The sequence below is a fragment of the Macaca thibetana genome, chromosome 8, assembly GCF_024542745.1.
Source record: "Macaca thibetana thibetana isolate TM-01 chromosome 8, ASM2454274v1, whole genome shotgun sequence".
Lineage (NCBI taxonomy): Eukaryota > Metazoa > Chordata > Mammalia > Primates > Cercopithecidae > Macaca > Macaca thibetana.
In genome coordinates, this window is record NC_065585.1 from 12,951,333 (window position 1) to 12,973,662 (window position 22,330).

A 22,330-nucleotide genomic window follows, 5' to 3' on the forward strand; every position below is an offset into this window, starting at 1 on the left:
ATGGGAACTCGGCTGAAACTGCATTTTGGTGGTTGGCGAAGGAGGAATTATCCCTTCTCCTTGCTCTAAAATCAGACTACGAGAGCTGAAAGAGAGTTAGATATTCAGCCCCGACCTTTCCCCTAAGCCTTAAGTTTAGATTTCCATCAGCCGGATGGAGATTTCCACTTGGACCTCAAGTGCAGCAGGACCGCAAGTAGCTTCTTATCTTCACGGTGATGCTGGCCCCACCGCACAGCTTTTTGATGTCTGCGAACAGCACATTGTCCTCTTTCTTCCCACCCCAAGACCTTACGAGTGCTCCTCTTGCTCGATCTTTATATCCCATTAGTCACGACTCCTGCCAAGACCACAGAAGGATGCTCTCTCATGGGACCCTTGTCATCTCTCCAGCGCACCCTCCTCCTCTCTGGTCAGCTCATATACACACACATATATGTGTATATATATACACACACATATATGTGTATATATATACACACACATATGTGTATATATATACACACACACATATCCATCTTTCTACATATATCTATCTATCTGTATATATATATCCATCCATATATTCCATATATATATATAGAGAGAGAGAGAGAGAGAGATACACATATATGTATGTGTGTGGATAGATAGGTAGATAGATCTTCTAGACTGGGCACAGAAGCTCATGTCTCTGATGCCCGTGCTTTAAGAAGTTAAAGAAGGAGGATCTTTTGAGGCTAGACTTTCAAGACCAGCCTGGGAAGCATAAGGAGATCCCATCTCTATAAAAACAAAATTAACCATGGGTGGTGGTGCACACCTGTCCCAGCTACTTGGGAGGCTGAGATGGGAGGATCACTTGAGCTCAGGAGTTAGAGGTTATAGTGAGCTATGATCACGCCACTGGCTTCCCACCTGGGTGACAGAGTGCGACCATGTATTTTTAAAAAGATTATCTTCTGCAGAATAAAGCTCAAACTATTCATTTGATCTACAAAATATTTCATATCATGCTCCCAGCCTGTCTCTCCAAGTTCACCTTATGTCCCTTGCCTTTAATTTCAACAACCAAGGCCATTGCTAATTGCTGAAATTGTTTGTATGCATTCTCTAAACATATATTGGTTCTTAATAAGTGTCAGGTTTGAGCTGTTCACTGAGATACAGAGAGGAACAAGACATAGTCTCTGCCCTCCAGGAGTAGAGTCTAATAGAGCAGATGCACACCTGCAGCCCAGACCTCCTTTGGGTTACCCTGCTGTATAAAAGTGAGATGCACTCAGTGCAGATTCCCATTCCACACGGTATTCGTTTTCTATTGCTGCATTAAAAATTGCCTCTAACTTAGTGGCTTACAACAACACACAATTTTTTAATCTCAGGTTCATGAAGAGTCTGGGCATGGCTTAACTGGGTCTTCTGCTGAGCTTCTCATGAAGTAGCAGTCATGGAGTTGACTGGGGTGTGTTCTTCTCTGGAGCTTGTGAGAGGACTCCCCAGTATCCCATGATTGTTGATCCTTGCAGTTCCAGAACAGGTCCCACTTTCATGCTGGTCATCAGCCAGGGGATGCTCTCAAGTCCTAGAACCCCACAGTTCCTTGCCATATAGCTCCCACTGGCCTTTCAAAACAGCAGCTCACATCAAGAGCAGCAGGAGAATCTCTAGCCCCAGAGTCTCATATAATGTAACATAATCACAGGCATGACTATCCAGTTGCCTTTGCCATATTTTTTTTTTAAAAAAGTACACAAAGTAGTGACATCCTATCTCTTTTGGCATATTCTATTGTTAGAAGCAAGTCACAGGTTCTTCTTGCACTCAGAAAAGACAATTATGCAACTGCCTGACTCATTGGAGATTACTTTAGGGCATGCCCACCATGCACATAACTTGAATCTTTCACGATAGATAGATAGATAGATAGATGATAGATAGATAGATAGGCAGACAGACAGACAGATAGATGTCTCCGAAGTACAGGGAGCTGTGTAAAATCTCAGAGTCCAGCTAAGGACTCCTTTTCCTGCCAAATTAATTCAGCTGTGGGACACCACCTGTCTCCTTTCCCCATGCACTGATCCAGCCATGGATTCAAGCACCAGGATTGATGCCAACTAAAAACAAACTCATTTACGAGGCTGTGGTTGATGACTTGCATTGTTGGACCAAGAACTTAAAATTTTAAAAAATCCTTCAGCATGTGACTAGACCATATCCTCTTCTCTCTCTCTCTCTTTTTTTTTTTTTGTCATTTTTGGCCCTCAACACCAATCCCCATCTCTAATTTTTAGATAATTTTTTTTTTCGAGATGGAGTTTTTGCTCTCGTTGCCCAGGCTGGAGTGCAGTGGCATGATCTCGGCTCACCACAACCTCTGCCTCCCAGGTTCAAGCGATTCTCCTGCCTCAGCCACCCGAGTAGCTGGGATACGGGCATGCACCACCACACCTGGCTAATTTTGTATTTTTAGTAGAGATGGGGTTTCTCCATGGTGGTTAGGCTGGTCTCAAACTCCCGACCTCAGGCAATCCATCTGCTTCAGCCTCCCAAAGTGCTGGGATTACAGGCATGAGCCACTGTGCCCAGCCATTTTTGGTTAATTTTTATTGCTAAGTGGTTTAGCAGTCTCATATTTTTAGGGTTGCAACTTTTACCTCAATCGGATCAATAAATTTCCCCAGGCAAAGGCAGTTCCTTCCCTTAAAGGAGTCTATTTTCAGGTGTGGAGACAGTATGTTTTATTTAGCACATGATGTACTCAAACAGTTAGTTACATGATGATAGCAGCTTGTGGTCCATGCTGGAGTAGAAATGAATCAGGGTGCTCTGGGATCCCAGGGATGAGATCACACAAGGGAGCCTGTGGAGAGCTGCTGGGGTCAGGGAAGGCTCTAGAGGCAAGGCATGACTGGCGCTGCCAAGACATTAGCAGGTTAATGATGGAGATATGGCAAAAGTGGGCAGGGAAGAGGACCACCAAGACAGAAGGCACATGGGCTCAGATAATTTGAGGAAGTTCTCTCATTCCTATGACCAGTCTGGGTGTGGGGAAGCAGCGGGAGATGACAAGTCTGTGAGGAGGGCAAGGCTAGATCACAAAAGACCCACATTCCTTGTTAAGAAAAATCAAACCTGGTTCTTTGTCCATGAACTTTTGTACCTCCTGCACACGTACATGTTGTTCATGAGGCCTAGGGGTCCAGACTCCAGGTCAACACATAAAATAGGGAATGTCCTGGATAAACTTGGACATATGGTCAACTGCAGCATAGCTTTGAATTTCCTTCCGGCCTCTTGGTTACAGCCCCTCCACGATGCTCCCAAAGCATGTGAACACTTGGGTCATAACCTCAACCACGTTCTCCAGTAATTATTTGTCCTCTTTTCCACATTGAATTAAGGAGTGCTTGCATAATGAGGAATAGGTTTTATTCATGTTTGTATCCTTAAAACCAGTACTATGTCTGCGACAAAAGAAGCACCAAATAAATTGGTATTAAATTGCAATAAAATGATGGTTAAGTCTTACTGAAGGCTAACTTTTCCAGGCACCTGACATGGATTACATCATTGAATAATGGAGGATATGGACATTTAATTGGATTCATTTTACACAGAAGGAAACCATGATTCAGAAATGTTTTGTATTTTGTCTAAGAACACACAGGTCATAAGAGAAAGAAAATTATTGTGAGCAAGGTCTTCTTTACAGAGCCTATGAATGAATAAAGTAAGGTCATGAGTGAATCATAATGTGGACTTGCAGAATCTTCTGAGAGTGATTAAGTTCCCTGCCCCCTGACTGGCCAATGATGAGCATGCTTCTATGAGAGCACCATGATCCTCAACAATTGACTTAAAAATATCCCACATCAATTATTTCCTGAAGTCCTCAGAATCGTGGTATGGTGAGCTCTAGGCAGATTCATTATTCTCATTCCCCAATGACTGGGATCTGCCAAGTCAATGAGCTGCTCAAAATCACATAAAAAGCACCAGAGCTTCCTTTTAAGCCCATGTCTTTGGACTCCAAGCTTTGTGGTGGTCATTTTACTGACAGCATAGTTACCCTAATGGTAGTGATTCTTTGTGATGAATTTCTTCATCTCTAAAACAGGAATGGTCATATCTAACTTTGCAGGTTGTAGTAACAGTTACTGATGTTGTTACCATCATCAGCACCACCATTAGCAACATCATCACCACCACCACCACCACCACCACCTCCACCATCATCATCATCAACTGTGAAGATTTGGGGCTTAGGGGAGGCAGATATCAAACATGGGTCAAAGTCGAATTTCACATAAAATGGCCAAACACAGGAAGGAGTTGGGGATCTTGTTTGGGTTCCTGGGCATGATTGGAGACACAAAGATTCAGGTCTGAAGATCAATAGGTTTATTTATCAGAAAATATGATCAGGATCACTAAGGGTCAGAGGCAGAACTTGGTCCCAGCCAAGGTCAGAAGGAGACATTTCCATCCTCCTTACATCATGGTCCTTATGGTCACACCATGAGACAACTTTCTGTGTATCTGGACTGTGAGCTCATGAGGACAGATCGAGCTTATTCATCATTGAATTCCGGCTCTGTATGCTCAGTGTCTGCCATTTAAATATTGAATGAATGAATGAACAAAAGTCAAAAAAGCATGGGTAGAACGTAAGTAGAGCAGAAAACCAGAGTACCTGGAGTAGGAGAGCTTAGAGTATGTAGTACCAGGCTTCACCCATAAACCCTAGCTTGTAAATTCCCTATTGGACATCCAGGGAACCTGGTACTGACAACTAAGCCAAAGACTCTCCACCAAGAGGGAGAACCATTTTCCTTGGTGAAACAATGAAACATGTACTCTCTCTCTCTCTCTCTCTCTGTCACACACACACACACACACACACACACACACACACGCACACCTCTCACAGAGTTCATAAAGATAACGTTCTTAAAGAATTGTAGTTCGCTCCTGCCTGAGCCTGGGCATGAACCAGGTGACCTCTCCGTGAATTTTAAAGGACCAGCATTCTGAATCCTTCAGTGTAGTAGTTCCTCTTCTTTCTAGCATTTCAAAAACAATTCCAAAGATCCCAAATTGAAAGAGATTCTTTCCTTTTGTATCAATTGACTGTAAATATGAACAATATTCATACTTGGTGACAGAAGCCTTTGCTGAATTTTTCAATCTTTGGAATAAATGTGTGTTTTCTTCATTCTAAGAAAACATTTTCGTATATTTTTAAATCAGTCCTATGTGTGTAGAACACATTATAAATTAATTCATATTCTTATTGACTTCTGAAAAGTTGTCTTGACTTTTGGAATTTCAGCAATGTCCTCCAGTTTTGAACGAGATGATCTGGTTTAAATTATAACTAGCTGATTCTACTAACTAGCTGGTTAAGTAAAAGTATGCACATTGGTCAACTTCTCTCACCTTGTTTTGTCTAACCGGGATGATTGTTTCTGCCTGCCTTGCAGGTTTGTTATGAAGATTGAATGGGATAGCATATAAAGCACATGTCAGCTTCATCCTGGAAGACACCTTTCCCCATCTTAGCCTCAAAGCAAGCATGACTCAAAGGTTCCTTAGTCTCTTTCTTTCTTTCCCTCTAGGTTCCTGATTGTCCTTGGGTGCTTGATTCTGGCTGTCCTGACCACGTTCAAGGAGTATGAGACTGTCTCGGGAGACTGGCTTCTGTTACTGGTAAGATTGCATTCTGGGGTAAATGCTTCTGGTTGGGCTTCCACAGTGATGAAAAGGAGGTTGCCCTTGGGTACACTCCTCCCTGACTGGTTGCAGCTTCCAGTCAAGTCCAGGCCCAAGGAAAAGCAAAGCCTCCCTTTGGGCACTCCGCCATGGGCACATGTGGAGTGAAGAATGGCATTCCTGGTAAATATTTGCTATTCCACATTAGTGAGAATGGGAAATAAAGTCAAAGCAAAAACCAGTGCATGTTATTAAATTATAAAATACAGCCTCCCAATCCTCTAAAAGTTAACACAAAGGCATGTTTCATTCTAAAACCTGTCTCTGCTTTTTTTTCCTGGTATCCCACAATCTAAACTCCAAGGATCTCTCATTCTCTTCAAGGCCAGGTGCAGAATTCCATTTATACCTAAAACCTCTAAATCTCCCCTCCTGGGGCCCCCATTTGTTTTCACTCTCTGTCCTCCATCAGGTGGTGTGATGGAAACAGAGTAGGGTTAGAATTCTTGGGCAAGTCAGCTAATGTACCCCTGACTCTGTTTGCTCAAGTCCTTGCCCAAAATATATAAGGTCAGGTGAGCAGCAAATGCAGACATAGGCTGGGCCCAGCCTCAGTGCCTTGTTGAGAGCAGGCTCTAGCAAGGGTTTGCTGCTTCTGTAGCCACCGGACAGCACTGGTCAACTGGCCCCTTGAATGACCACACCCTTGCATGACTCGGAGTCAGCCCTGCCTCTTCAGGGCAATGCCGACTGCATGGGGTGAGGCTCCATCCTGCACACAGGGCAGTCGTGTGGCCCCTAGTTAGAGCTTTTAAAATAGTGGAGACCTCTTCTCACACTGGGCAAGCCAGCAAGGCACCAGAGTCAGCACTTCCTTCTGAGAGCAGGGGTTTGCAAAGGCATGACCCAGAGCTGAGACCTCAGTGTGGAATTCCTTGGAAAGCACCCAGCTCCAGGAACTAGGCTCTGAGGATTGTTGTCAAGCAGCAGTGCCTTAGGCGGCCCAGGGAGGTCACAAAAGAGAGAGAGGCAGAGGTGTTGGTGTCTGATTATCAAGGGAGTTGCAGAAGGAAAGGGAGACCCTGTGTCCTGGAGAGTGCTTAAGCTCCTGGGCGCTGCTGCCGAGTTACTTGAGCCTGAGATCCCTTCTTCTCCACTTCATAGCCTTGAAAACCTTGTTTAACTACTCTGTGCCCTGGTTTCTCAAAATGTAAGATGAGAATAATATTGTCAAACACTTTGGGGGCTGTCTGGCCCGGGGGCCAGGCTTAATAACCATTAGCCACAATTAGCAACGCCAGGGTACAGGCACTGGGTGGAATTAATAGATTGTGTTCGCTGGTATCTCTCTTTTCAACCCGACTGCACTTCTTGGGGGCTTTTCATTCATTAAAGGGACTTTTAAAATGATCTGTTGGAAGAAAAACATAGAAAAAAGAACAAGCAATCACTGTGCCAGGTTTAGCAGCATTAAGGACAGTTAGCACATCACAATGAAGACGGGAGGCCTCCGAACTGAATGGCGGTGATGGACCTGTTCTCCCCATTCACCTTCCCCGCCCCCATCCCCAGCCATCCATGCCAACCAGACAACCAGCAACAACACAGAAATGGAGTTCTTCAGAACTTCCGACTAGAAATCACTAGCTCCCGACAAGTGGGTCCTGGTTAATCAGTGCCTCTCCATATGCTCTTCCATGCAGGAGACATTTGCTATTTTCATCTTTGGAGCTGAGTTTGCTTTGAGGATCTGGGCTGCTGGGTGTTGCTGCCGATACAAAGGCTGGCGGGGCCGACTGAAGTTTGCCAGGAAGCCCCTGTGCATGTTGGGTAAGTCCTGACCCTGAGCCTCCCAGCCTCCTCAGTTCTCTTCTTTTGGGGCATTGTTTCTCTGAGAAAAGTTTAAGCAGCTATTCTGGGAAATCACGTGGCACTGTGGAGGCCAGCCCAGCCCCTGACACTGCCTAGATAAGAAGGGACAGTGTCAACCTTCCGGGTCGTCAGATTCCTCCTTCTGTGACTGGTCCTCATAAGGACTGCACAGGGCAGGGATTCTTAATTGGCGGTGGAGGGTGTCACTCTTGGCAATTGGGTTGTGGAGCAGCAAGCCGGTTACAGTCCCTGGACTAGTAGCACCCCCAGTCGCTGTGACAATCAAAGTTCTCCACAGATTTCCAGACGGGTTGGGATGGAAGCTGTAGGCGTGACACCATGGCTGGCTGAGAATCTACTTCTACAGCATCATGTTATGTCCATTGTACAGAAATAGAAACAGAGGATCACAGAGCTGAGTCATTTTTCAGTCATGCAGGAAAGAGCGGATTCTGTCCTAACACCCAGGTGTGGTCTTGCTTCTTAATCCAATGGTTGCTTTGAGAGGTGTCACTGGAATCCTTCCATTTGTGTGCAGGCAGTTTGATAGTAGAGAAGGTGGACGCTCTCCCCAGCCTACTAGTTCAGTGTGGACTAAAATCTGTGGATTCACAGGACAAAATCTCCTTGAGTGATGGATAGGAATCTTGGAGCTTCAAATCCATGGGAAGGTTAGAATTACAGGATCATAGTGTCAGGGCTGAAAGGACCTCCAAAGGCATTTAGTCCAACTTACCATTGTGTCTGATGCTCCAGTCCCCAGCAGCAGCAGTTAAGTGGTCACCTGGGCTCTGCTTGCGTGCCCCTAGTCACAAGGTGCTCACCACTTATCCAGGCATTTATCTTATTTTAACTCCTCTGACACTCTTCAGGTATTTGAGTCTAGACATTTTATTCCTCCTCTCCACTCCAGAAGAGTCTTCTTTTACCAAGAAACAATGTTATCAGTGGCTTCCACTTACCTTACGTCATGCATTCTCAGCATCGTACTCCCTCTGCTCTGAGCATGCTACTCATTCTTCACTTTACTTTTGAAAACTCATTCCCAAGACTGAACACAGTCATTCGGGGATGGACAGCCAGTTCAGAGAAGAGCTGGACCATATCCTTTGTCCCAGGTGCCAGGCTTCTCTCCATGCAGCCTAGAGTTGCATTGTCTTGCCTACTCCCAGCTGAAGTCTCTGCCCTATTCCCATCTACTGCTAAGGTTGGACTTATGAGGTTTGGGGGTTTTTCTCAGCATTTTGAATGTATGGGAGGTATGTGAGTGAGTGTGTGTGTGTGTGTGCAATGTTGGAGGACTTTTTGATGATTTTTTCATATTTCTTCTCTCTTCCTTTGCCCTCTTTCGGTATCTAATCCCCACTTTTCTTTCTTTCCTCTCTCCTTTTCCTCCTTCCAAGTTTTTTGCAAGTGCAATACAATTAAGCAGGCTTATTTTTCTTCTTTGGCGTAACCGATCCAAGGCTGACCAGAAGTTCTGAGTGTGTGGGTGGACTGAGCTTTATGATGGACTGTGCCCACATTCAAAAGGACTCCTTCCCAGTTTGAGAACATCCCAACAGATGGAGCCCAGACCCCTGCAGGACAGGTGCATCCCCCATGGGGCAATATCCACTATTTTAAGATCAGTTGCAGTCACAGAGCTCCAGGTCTCCCTCCACCCTCCCTGGGGAGATGAGGCTGGGCCTCAGTATCACACGGTCCTTGCTTAGTGTTGCCATGTTTTCCAGTGTACTCACATCCACTTCTTCCATAATGTGGCCCTATGGGAAATATTGTCTTTCTCTGTTTTAGAGAAGAGTATGGTTATCACACCCATGAACATGATGGCCTTCATACTCAAGGCAGTCTCAGACCCTGCCATTTTGAGTAAAAATGGTTCAGAAATGCCTCATGGAGCGTCTTAGACCATAGTGTTTACTACACATCTTGGCGTTCTTTTGTTTTCTCTACAAGCATTATACATGGATAGTTTTGCACAGATAATCTGAGAAGCCTGGCAAATGATGCAGATGTATCAGTATCCAGAGGTTTGACCCCTAGGTTTTTCCAAAGGTCAGGTACACCTGGGGGACACTTTAACAAGGTAGGAAAGACCAGCTTTTTGGCAAATGTGACTTGATATGAGTTGAGGAGGTTATTCCAAGCTGAGAGACCAGAACACACGAAGATATGGAGATATGTGCTCAATGAACTACAAAGGCTTCTGGCAGATTCCCAGGAGCCAGATCACAGAAGGCTTTGCAGAGCTTGGACTTTTCCCAGTGGACAAATATTTCTTTAAGTGTATTTCCTGGAACCCCTGGAGCCCTTGCAAAAAAGTAGTTCTGTGGTCAAAATATTTTGGGAAAGACTATACTTCACTTGTAAAATTGAGAACCACAGTGTGTATCTGCAGATTAAAGACTCTGTGAAGCCCTGCAAACCCCATAAATATGTACAATTATTATGTTTAAATAAAAAAAAGTAATGACACTGAAAATAAATAACACTAATAATTTTTTTAAACCAACTTAATGGAGTTTTTCCCCAAATTTACTTGGCCATGTGGTCCTTTTTACTTGGTAACTGTCTGCAGGAAAGTAGGGTGATAATTGATATGGGAATTGACTACAACAAGGAAATAGAAAAGAGATCAGTTCCTCCCTCTTCCATACTAGATGATTTGATGTCAAGAGCCTAATTAACCATCTCAAGTGTCTCGTCCCCTTGTTCCATCTCTGAAATGTCTGTAGTGGACATTTTCATGCCATCTCCTGTTACCAGCATCCCACGTCATGGCTGAGCCTATCTTCTTTCCACAATCTACCCCAAGGCCTTCTCTCAAGCTTAGGGAAATCACTGGGCCAGTATAGCTCACATGTGTGGGGGTGTTGACAATGCTATGGATGACCCTCAACCAGCAGGAGGCAAGAAACAGATGTCCCAGCCTTCCGTTTTTCAGATGGATAATCTTGGGAAGTCTGTCTACAACTCAAAGGACTCAACAGTGACCTTGATAACACCCCCTTACATTGTGTGTGTGTCTGTGTTTTTTTACATTCTCTCTCTTTCTGCCATCACTTCTACTTCCTAAGATCATCTTCCAGTAAGTTACTTGAACCCAAGTTCCTACCTCAGGTGATGCTTTTAGGAGAAACACAAATGGAAACAGTGTCTGAGTGTCAGGCTTCACCTCCATAGACTGAGCAGTTGCAGATCTCCTCTGGGGGCCCCAGAGTGAATCTCAAGGACCACACTGCGGGGGGCCTTGGTGAATTGCTGCTCTGCAGCCAGCATTAAAGTGCGGTAGGCCTATTTCCAATCCCAACCCAACTACTTCTGGCCAGGTGGCCTTGGAAAGGCACTCAGGCTCAGAGCTTCAGCTTCCTCATCAGTCACGAGGGAATAATCTCACTTACCATGTGTGGTTGGTGGCAAGATTCAACAGCAATGCTCAGATTGTCCCACTGCTTGGCACATGCTGATCTGCCAGCAAACAACACCTATGATGATGCCAGTGCTTTCGCTTGACCTTCCTTTCCCTCTTCCCTCCCACTCTGTCTGTCCTCTCTCCCAGACATCTTTGTGCTGATTGCCTCTGTGCCAGTGGTTGCTGTGGGAAACCAAGGCAATGTTCTGGCCACCTCCCTGCGAAGCCTGCGCTTCCTGCAGATCCTGCGCATGCTGCGGATGGATCGGAGAGGCGGCACCTGGAAGCTTCTGGGCTCGGCCATCTGTGCCCACAGCAAAGTAAGTGTGGTGGAGAAGCTACAAGACCACATGGGCTTCCCACCCACCTGTGCCCTTCCATGGCATCCCTTCCTTTACAGTGTCCCCAGAAGGCAGTCATTCTGCCACCCTTGATGATAACGACAAAGAGCAAGAGGAGGAGGAGGAACAGGAAGCGACGGGGCTGGGGTGGGGGCATGAGCAGGTGTGGTGCAGGGAGCAGGAACAGGTGGAGCTGAGCTTAAGTATCGGCTCCACCATATGCAAATGACTTTGGCCAACTTGCTCAGCCCTCTTTGGCCCTCAGTTTTCTCACTTTTAAAATAGGGATGATAATGCCTATTTCTTCAGAGTTTTGAGAGGATGGAATGAGCTCATTCAAGGCCACATGCAGCGGGAGAAAAAGGCTTGGGAATCACACAGGCTGGTTTGAATCTGAACTCTGCCTCTGTGACGTTGAGAATTTTTTGTGCCTCGGTTCCTGCATTTATAAAGTTAGAATAATAATGCACTGACCTCACAGGGTTAGATGAAGATGAAATGAATTGATATGTGACGAGCACTGAGAAGGTACCCAGCTCATAGAGATTGTCCAGTTGCAAGCATTATATAAAGCCCAAAGCACAGTGCCTACAACTTAGTGCTTGACAAGGACTAACTCACCTCATGAATCAGGCACTATTGCCACCCCATTACACTGATAAGGAAGAAAACACAGAAAGAGGAAGTACCTGCTCAAGGTCACACAGTGGGACACAAACCATAGCAGTCCACTTCTAGGGTCTGTGTCCAGTGGTTTCCTGCTGGCTATGGTGGTGCTCACCTCTCCCAAGTAGATCAGAATCCAGGAGGGGTGGAACTCAGTCCATTTCTTTTCCAGAGCCCCATGTGGTTGAGCAGGTGTGGAACCCAAGCAGCCAGAATCCAGTTCATTTGGATTCATGGTACTGCCTGTGTTTCTTTCCTATTCTTAGCCCAGGTCTTTGGTAGCACTTTGTTTTAATCTAGCTGCTTTAACTGGATTCTGGAGGAATGAAGAAAAACCCCTGTGTCTCAGCTCAGGCAGAAAAAAAATCCCGAGAGGAGAAATCAGAAGGAGAAATCCCTGGGATGGATGTTCTTTGGGGGTACAAAGCCAAGTTTACCTTGCTTCCCAAGAGAGTATCTTTTTGCACCCACCATGGCAGGCATAATAGATGCTGCTGTTGTCCCACCTAGGTCCCTTTTAATAGGAGCCCTGTGACCATTTCCTCAATGATTACATGCAAATGTGTCACTAACACTGAAATCCCTTTCTCGGGTTCTGTTTCTGGGGAGCTGGACCTGAGGCAGTGAGCCCTGGGCAGTTTAACATTAAGGAGCTTAGAGTTTTCCTTATGCATGTTAACATGACCATGCCACCTGTAGCTGGACACCTCCAAAACATACCCACACAACTTCTGGTTCTTCTGTCTCAAGGATGCGCCTAGATAACGTTGAAGGGGTAGTGGTTTCCTATGAGATCGCATCTCAGAGTAGAATATGAGCTTGGGAGTCAGACGGCAACTTGGCTCAAAATTCAGCTCTGCCACCTTCCAGCCAGAAAGCCTTAAAGATGTCATTCTATTTTCATGAGCTTCCTCAGTGGTAAAAATGTGAATCCTCCTGGGTGCTCATGCGAGAAAAGGTGCATTTAAATGCCTGGTAAGTCATAGGTGCTCATTAATAGTAATGTTTATTATTCTGAATATGCTGTTCCCCACATACCATACATACAAGTATAGACATAAAATGGAGTGAAAGTATAAAATACCTGGGAATCTTTCAGCTTAGAATGTAATTTCTTGCCATCTGTGTTTTATTTTTCGTCTGTGCTGCTTCTGGCTGCAGAATCATTGAGGTCAGAGCATCCTTTACAGGCCCTTTTCTTCCTCCTGACCTTCTATTTTATCTTTTATCAAAGGACACATTAATAAAACCCCTATGGGTTCAGCCATAACCCGTATCCATGGAGCTGAGTTGATTCACAGTTCTGGTCAACACTGGTGCTAAAAATTGCTGGTTTAGGCCCTTGTGCTGTGTTCCTCCAGATTATAACAGATCCCCAGTGCCTGCTGGCTTTTGCCATGTAATTACCAGAGACCATTGGAAGTTTGTGATGTAATTCCTCAGTAAATATGGTCTTGCACTGTAGCCAGACCCCAGTGAGGCAGATACTCTTTCCCAGGAGTGGGGAAAGGCTCTGGAGCAGAGTTCTCTGCATACAAACTTAGATTTACAGGCTCTTGTTAGACTCCAAAGTGCATGTTGTGAGTCCTCCTGAAAGCCTGTGCTACCAGAGCGGGGAGGAAGCTCTTCCCCAAGGGAATCACCAATAGTACCGGCAAATGGACATTTATCAATTCACTTCTTCATTCATCTCTTCATTGTACTCTGGGCCGGGTTCAATGGCTGGGTCTTCTGGGCACTCAAAGATGAAGTGTGGGAGGCTCTGTTGCACAGGGTTAAACTTTCAAAGTTAATGCGTTCACTAGAGGATAGGTCAGGTTCTCCTCCCAAAATAAATGAGCCCTAGAGCTCCCACCACCCAGCACAAAAACCTAGACATCTCCTGGCTCTCACTGTATCTGATGTGTGCTGGGTGGGCCCCATCCGTCTTGAATATGAGGACTTGAGTCACCAAAGCAGGGGAGAGGAACCTGGAGAATCCTGCAGAATGGATTTAAGGGACAAGGAGGGATTCACTCTCATCACTTTCCCATATTGGCTGAACCCCAGTACCTTAGCCTCAACTTGACTGCAGGGGAGCCTCAGCAGGTTCAGGAGCTACCTGTTGGGGAACAGTCACAGGTTCTGCCACAGAGCTGCTGGCAAAAATTGTATAAAGTCAGAATTATTTGAAATAACTGCAAAGTAAATGACTATAAAGTACAGAATTAGGACCCACTTTCACTCCTTTTTGGTAACTGTTATACCATCCCTTATTAATCTAGAACAGTCAGTTTTTATGTGCACACAGAAACAGACAACTATTTCTTTGCCTAAGTGCCAGATGAAACTTCTGACTTGCATTTGGGGGCCAGAGGGTATGAAAAAACATATAAGCAGTAGGACCACACTCCACAAGCAAGAGGCTTACGCTCAGGCAATCACTGGGGAAGGACTAGTCCGTGCACCTTTCTGTTCTCAAATTCCCTGCAGCACAGAACCTCGCTCACCAAAGGGAATGGCTGGCTGGGTTGCCTGTATCATCTAAGCAAACCCCTCTGCTATAGAACAAACTCATACCAGTACAACATGTGTGTGATGCTGTGGGCAAGGCCAGAGCATAATAGCAAGTGAGCATAATAAAATGTTGGAGGCTTGGAGAAGTATGTTTAGAAAATGGGGAGGGAATAAAGGAACCAGAGCTGAACTCTATCTTTCATTGGGGAAACAAACATTAGAAAAATTTCATAGTGGAGGTGACATGAGTCTGAAGATGACTCCATGCTCTTTGGTTGGTCCCATTGTAGGAGGACTATTCAGACTGCAGGACCCATGTGAGCCAAGTCCTGCAGGGAGGCAGGAAGCAACCCTGTCAGGAAGATTCTACTGGCCCAGAAGGGCCAGTTGACTGACTGCAGATGGTCAGATATAGGAAAGATACCAATGTGAACAACTTTGTTCTCTGAGATGACTCAGCAAGAATGACAGACAGTCTTAAATCTCCATATTGTGTTTACCCATAACCTTGCCTTTCTTCCTGCCCAACCTACTATGATAAACCTTGAAACTGGAATAGAATGAGAGAAAGAGAGAAAGTTGGAGCTGGAAGGAGCATTAGGTCTTGTCTCCATTAGGGGTTTTGAAACTTCATTGAAGTTTCCGTCCATACCATCCTGACTATTACTTAGCACTTTTCATTAAATCACCTTACTCTTGTTTACTTAGTCATATGTCCTAGTCTATCATGTGACAATATCCATGAAATTACAGGCTGTATGCCTTCTTTTGCTTCTTTTGCATAGGCTCTAAATCAATATTTAATGTAAAGCTGCATTTCAGCAGTGGTACACATGACGATTTCAGGAACTCTGTGGCTCTGTCCCTCCATGTAAAAAATGAGGATACTAACATTTAGGAGAAGAGGAGAATCTGCCCATGGCCACACCATAAACTGGTGTCAGGGCTGGGTCTCTGTCCACAGCCCTGTCCACTATGCAGTGCTGCCTCTGGCTTGCTGCTGCTTTCCTGGTTGTACTGAGCTTTCTCCTGGCTCCACACAGTCCTGCATAGACCCGAGTCTCCTGAGTCCTGAGCCTTATATCAGAAGCAGCAGCCACTTCCTCCTGCCGTCTTGCCTTCCTCTGAAGCGTCTTCAGGTGTGATATTGAAGTGGCCCTTAGCTAGAAATCTTCCTCTCCTCTTGGAGCCATACACTTGTTCTGTTAATTAGTGATGAAATAACTACCATGTTACTGATCCCATTTTACAGTGATGGAAGATGAAGATCAGAGAAGGTGAGTGATTTGGCCACAGTCACAGAGCTGGTGAACTTGGACTCTAACTCTGGTGTGTCTGGCTCCAGCATCCACTCAATGACTCCCCAGTGACCAATTTTCATGTCCACGCCTGATTCTTTCAGGAACTCATCACCGCCTGGTACATCGGTTTCCTGACACTCATCCTTTCTTCATTTCTTGTCTACCTGGTTGAGAAAGATGTCCCAGAAGTGGATGCACAAGGAGAGGAGATGAAAGAGGAGTTTGAGACCTATGCAGATGCCCTGTGGTGGGGCCTGGTGAGTCACTACCTTGGAGGCCAACTCTGTGGGATTGACCATCAGAGTCAGAGAGAGGTGGAGGGCATCACGTGAGCATGTTCAGCCAGGCAGCTGCATTCTGCAGTCAGAAGTAAGAGCTAGACCTGTTTCAGCTTGGAACCTGCTGACAGGAGACCCTCCTTCAGGGCGTGCACTTGGAATTGACTTTTCTCTAGCCTTTATAAGAAGCCGGGGCCTGGAAGAGCCTGGTTGCATGGTCGTTTAGGGACCTAGTCTTACCAGTCATAGGCTATTTTCAGCCAAGCCATGCTTGTGCAAACAAACCCAGTGACAGATACACATGTGTGCTCACACAGACCTGTGTGTGCACAACCGTACACCCACAAGGACACACAGTACTTAAGCTGGCATTCACTGAAGGCTTGCTTTGCTCCAGAGCATGTCTCTGGGTGCTTTACTTTCACTAACCTACTATAAACTCAAACAACTTCTATCATTAGCTCTTTTTAAAAATAGGGAAACTGAGGCATAAAGAAGTTAAGTAACTTTACGGTCTTTCAGCCAGTAAGTGGCTAACCTGGGATTTGAAGTCAGACAGTTAGGCTCTGGAGGCCACACTGTCAACTGCTCTGATAATCCTGCCTTTCACATGCAGATACACACGCATAAGTACACGTATACTGATAACATAAACATGTAAACACACACAGGAATATACTAAACACACCAGAATAGACACATACACAGACATTAGACATGCACACATGTATATACAATACATACATATATACTCACAAGCACACATATATTCACAAACATGGCTATAAATAAAATCACAAATTCGCAAATATACACACACATGAATGCTCGTGTACATATGCATTTGTAATTATTGAAATATTTGTTGACTGATTGACTAAGGTAGGAAACCCTTAACTTATCAACAAGTTTCAAGGCATCCATATAAGTTACTAGGTACTTGGTATCTTTTCTCCTGAGGGAACCTTGTTATAAATGGGAGCATTGCCCAAGCTGATAGAGAGGCTTACAGGTAGAGCTCAGTTGACATTTTCCTGAAATTCCTCTCCATGGGGTACTCCATGTCTGAACTCTTCCCTCTTCAGATCACACTGGCCACCATTGGCTATGGAGACAAGACACCCAAAACATGGGAAGGCCGTCTGATTGCTGCCACCTTTTCCTTAATTGGCGTCTCCTTTTTTGCCCTTCCAGCAGTAAGTACCTTTGATATATGACATCCCCAATGTGACGTGCAGGACCCCTTACCACCTGGCCCCAGCTCAGCTTTCCAGTCTCATCTTCTATCCTCTCATACCCTACTAACTCCCTAGCCATTCCCTTAAGCATGATGATCCTGCTTTTCTGCCATGGGCCCTGCTGCTTTCCTTTGCCAAAAATTTCTTCAAACATCAACTCCTCTTTCAATGCTGCCTTCTTTAGGCTGAGTTAGTCGCTCTGGGCGTAACCCTGGGAATATTTATGTAAAGGAGTTTCTGGCCTTATGCTAGGATTACACATTTCCAGATCTGACTCCCCCAGAGGACTGTGAACTCCTTGGGTTCTGGGATTATATTTTTCATTCATGCATTCCCAGTGCCTTGCACAGAACAGGGCCTTCATTTATGTGAGCTCCCTTTTCTTGTCCTGTTACTTACTGACTTATGTAAAAAATACATTTCTCTCAAGAATAAGCCTTGACCTATATATGATAGAGTAACTTCCCCAAAGCCTGGTGTCCAGATATGTAATAATAATGAAAACAGATTGCATTTGTTGAACACACTATGTGCCTGAATCATGCCAAATGCTTTACTCACATTATTTCATTTAATCTTCATGGCAACATTATGGGTTGGGTGCTGTTTTTAATCTCAATTTTTCAAAAACAAAACCTGAGACTTAATTAGGTTAGTACATTTTCTACAGTCACAAGGCTATTGGGTTGTAGAGCCAGGAATCCCAAGTCCACTGGTTCTAAACCCTGGCTCTTAATCACGAAGCTTGAAAAAACTTTCAAGTAACAATCTCCCTGCCACCCACTTCATCTTCCATTCTTGCATTGGCAATGTTCTTTCTCTATTCACAGCCCTACCTTGTCTGATTTTTTTTTTTTTCTAAGCTATTTGACCTTGAGCAAATGACCTTCCTGAATCTCAGTTTTCTCATTGATGAGTCAGGACCACAGGAATGTTACAAGATCTTCAAGTTCTCTTTCAGCTTGTAAAGAGTGTGTTTCTGGCCACTTAATCCACTGGCAAGTCTGACCTGAAAATCAAAACAGGTCCCAATTCTGGGAAGTTCTGGCTATAGTCAAAGTATGAAGTGAGAGTTCTAGCAGCTAAAATATTTTTAAAACTCAATTAACATTACTGGGCATCTATTTTGTGCAGTACTCCTTACTGGCAGTTTATACAGATTATCTCACTTTTTTCTTAACAAAATCATGCATTAGGTATTATTATCTCACATCCCTGTAGGAAAAAAAAAAAACATGATGCAACAGGGCTAAGGGGCTTGCCCAGGCCCTCACACCCAGAAAGTGGCAGTGTCGGAATTGGAACCCAGGTCTTCCTGACTTCAAGGCTCATTTCACTTAACCAAGCTCCCTAGTCTCTTCAAGAGAAGGAAGGGCTCTTTCTCCCTTCCCTCTTTGTACAATGTTGTCACCGCAGGGACTTGGAGTACAGTTCAGCCCTACAGTCCCCATTACCCTGGCAATGGAGCGGGAATGCTGGGAGAGTCTAGCTGGGGGCTGACTTCCTGCCTGCCTCTCCCTCCAGGGCATCCTGGGGTCTGGGCTGGCCCTCAAGGTGCAGGAGCAACACCGTCAGAAGCACTTTGAGAAAAGGAGGAAGCCAGCTGCTGAGCTCATTCAGGTCTGTCGGCCTGGGAATGAACTGGAATGGGATTAAGATCCATGCATCTGCACATATGTGTGTGTGTGTGTGTGTGCATGTGTGCACATGTGGAGGGGACATACTCATGAACTGGGACAGGACCCAGGATTTCATGTGTGTCTGTGTGTCTTATGTGTCTGTGTGTGTGTGTGTGTATTAATGTGCCCAGGCAGGAGCAGGCCTGCTTGCACATGCTTACTTGTGGATGGCTATGGGCATTTCCATGGGTGTCTATTTCACTTGTTCCTCTGTGTACTGAAGGTGACAATCCTGTCACTCATTCAGTTTCTAAGCCAAGCAAGAAGTAGACACAGAACTCAAGGATCAACCTGTCAGCTTTTTTTTGATATGGTGGTGTTTTGAACTTTTTTGAGACCCTCTTGTCCAGGCGGACGTGTAGTGGTGCGATCATAACTCACTGCAGTCTCCATCTCCCAGGCTCAAGCAATCCTCCCACCCCAGCCTCCTGAGTAGTTGGGACTACAGGCATGCACCACCACGTGCACCACCATGTGCACCACTAGACCTGATTAATTTTTTAAATTTATTTTTTGTAGAGATGAGGTCTTACTATGTTGCCCAGGCTTGTCTCAAACTCCTGCATTCAAGCCATCCTCCTGCTTCGGCCTCCCAGAGTTCTGGGATTATAGGTATGAGTTGTGGCACCTGGCCTCAGCTCTTTTACTGATGGTGTGCTGGAGATGAGAATTTGGTGTGGACCTGAGGCTGTACTAGGCTTTCTTCTCCTTCTACTTCCCCTCAGATTTGACCTAGGGACCCACAGGGAAGAGTCAGCCTAATGTCCAGGTGCTTAGGCAATCAGCTACAAGGAGAACAGTCTCTGTCATATCTGCCAAACAGAGATCCCATAAGCTAAGAGAGAAAGAGATGCATTACATGTGCAAAATATTAAACCACTTTTCCCATTTGTGCTGCCCAGTAGACAACCATGGACCAGAGGATGTTGGACATGCAACTGCCAGCCTTCTGTCTCCATCACTAGCCTCACATGGGCTGGGGGTTGCAGGGAGCAGTGAGAGGTGATGAGAGAGGCAGAAGTGTTCCCTGTTTTATTTCAGAGGGAGTTCCTGCTTTGTTTTAATGGGTTATTGGAGATGAGGGCACAGTGAATAGGAAAGCAGAGTGTCCTATCAACAGCTGTCTGCTTGCGAGGGCATGGCCACCCACTCGTGAGCTTTCTCCAGTCATAGCGAGTGTCTGTGTGGTTCTGTGTGCCTGATTCAAGATAGTGCGTGATGTCATCCTGCAAATTATGGTTCTTAGGCCAGTCTCAGTTTCCAAGAGCCTGTCCCATTAACTCCCCACACCCCAAACCATCAGAGAATCCTAGAGATTCTAGGATATTTGTGTCAAAACATCTCCTAGGCTCTCTCTTGCACCCAGAAATGATACAAAAGACTCTTTTCTCCTATCTGTTTGACTGAGAAGTCTCAGAGAACCTTCTGGAAAGAGTGGTACTTGTTTCTCTTTATTTTTAAATATTTTATTGTTTACTTTTTTTTGAGACAGAGTCTTTTACTCTACAACTCAGGTTGGAGTGCAGTGGTGTGATCATGGCTCACTGCAGCCTCGACCTCCTGGGCTCAATTTATCCTCCCACCTCAGCCTCCCAGGTAGCTGGAACTGCAGGCACGTACCACCATGCCCAGCTTTGTGTTTTGTTTTGTTTTTTTTTTTTTTGTAGAGATGAAGTTTCATTATGTTGTCCAGGCTGGTCTCCAACTCTTGGCCTCAAGCGATCCTTCCACCTTGGTCTCCCAAAATGCTGGGATTACAGGCATGAGCCATCACACCGGCCTTTGCTACTTGTTCCTTTCAGGGATTTTGTGCCTACCACTCCTCTCCCTCTACTCCAGTTCATCTCTCCATTCCCCCACTCACCACAACACCAATTATAGCTCCCAGATGGTCAGGAAGTTTTTCTTCCCAAAGTAGCTTCAAAAAGCCAAAAATCTCGGTTTTTCTGCATGTTGACTCAATGCACATTCAAATTCTTAGGAGTCCAGGGCTTAAACGTTGTTCTGATGGTGTGGGATTCTGTGCGAAAGTTTCAGGAGGTACCCACTCATTGTTGCCCCTCTTTTCTGCCCCTCAGGCTGCCTGGAGGTATTATGCTACCAACCCCAACAGGATTGACCTGGTGGCGACATGGAGGTTTTATGAATCAGTCGTCTCTTTTCCTTTCTTCAGGCAAGTGGGGACTCACCTGAATGCTCAGGGCATGACCAGCCATCTCTCCTGCGGTCTGTATTCGTGTCTGTGGCCTCACGGTTCCCTGGAGAACACTCTTCAGGGCAGTGGTCCCCAGTTTGGGCTGCACACTAGAATTATCTGGGAGCTTAAACAGTTCTGGCTGGGCGTGGTGGCTCACGCCCATAATCCCAGCACTTTGGGAGGCCGAGGAGGGTGGATCACCTGAGGTCAGGAGTTCGATACCAGCCTGGCCAACATGGTGAAATCCTGTTTCTACTAAAAATGCAAAAATTAGCTAGGCATGGTGGTGTGTGCCTGTAATCCCAGCTACTCAGGAGGCTGAGGCAGGAGAATTGCTTGAACCCAGGTGATGGAGGTTTCTGTGACCAGAGATTGTGCCACAGCACTCCAGCCTTGGTGACAGAGTGAGAGTGAGACCCTTTCTCAAAAAAAAAAAAAAAAAAAAAAAAAGAAAGAAAGAAAGATAAAATAATCTAATTCCTATGCCACTTCTCAAGCTAATTAAGTCAGAATCCCAGGGCTGGGGCCCCAGTATCAGTATATTTGGTGCTCCCCAGGTGATTCCTCTGTGCAGTCAGGGCTTCCCAGCTAGCCAGCATGGAGTGGCTGATAAGGAAAGGTCCAATCAATGTGTGAGCAGGATCAGTGGGTTGAGGAAGTAGGCAGCCCACACAATGAGCCACTCTGAAATATTGGATGTTCCTCCAACCTGGGCATGGCCTGCACCCACAGACTACTCTGGACTCCAGGAAAGGAAATGCGGAAGAGGACAGCAGGAAGAGTCCTCTGGTCACCCAGAGATGCTGTTTCGTGTTCTCAGAGGTGGGAGATTGAACTAAAGATCTCAGAGAAAAACAATAACCTTTTTCCATGGTTATGGAAAACGGAGAGGGAAGTTAATATGCATTGGATGTCCACTATGCTCTAAGCATTAGACTTCAAATTTCATTTAATCCTCACAGTTACCCTATGAGATAAGTCAGAAGATTTAAGGTGCATCAGACTCAATGGGGGTATTGTGCAAAGGTAGATCTGGCCTCCACTTTCAGCAATTCTGATGGAGATGTGATGGTAAATGCATCCTAAACAGGAGCCCCTGGGGTGGGGCCGAGCCGGTGGCCCAGAGTCCACACCTGGAGCCAGGCTGAAT

The 22,330-nt window shown here is 45.5% G+C and overlaps 1 protein-coding gene across 1 annotated transcript in view; it reads left to right on the forward strand.

Annotated features, from left to right (window-relative positions):
• KCNQ3 (potassium voltage-gated channel subfamily Q member 3) overlaps positions 1-22,330 on the forward strand; it is a 360,731-nt gene that overhangs the window by 293,346 nt on the left and 45,055 nt on the right. The window contains exons 2-8 of the mRNA XM_050801594.1: positions 5,604-5,694; positions 7,401-7,527; positions 11,132-11,304; positions 15,890-16,045; positions 17,152-17,262; positions 18,829-18,924; positions 21,062-21,156. Coding sequence (XP_050657551.1) covers positions 5,604-5,694; positions 7,401-7,527; positions 11,132-11,304; positions 15,890-16,045; positions 17,152-17,262; positions 18,829-18,924; positions 21,062-21,156 — 849 coding nt within the window. The remainder of the gene's footprint in view (positions 1-5,603; positions 5,695-7,400; positions 7,528-11,131; positions 11,305-15,889; positions 16,046-17,151; positions 17,263-18,828; positions 18,925-21,061; positions 21,157-22,330) is intronic.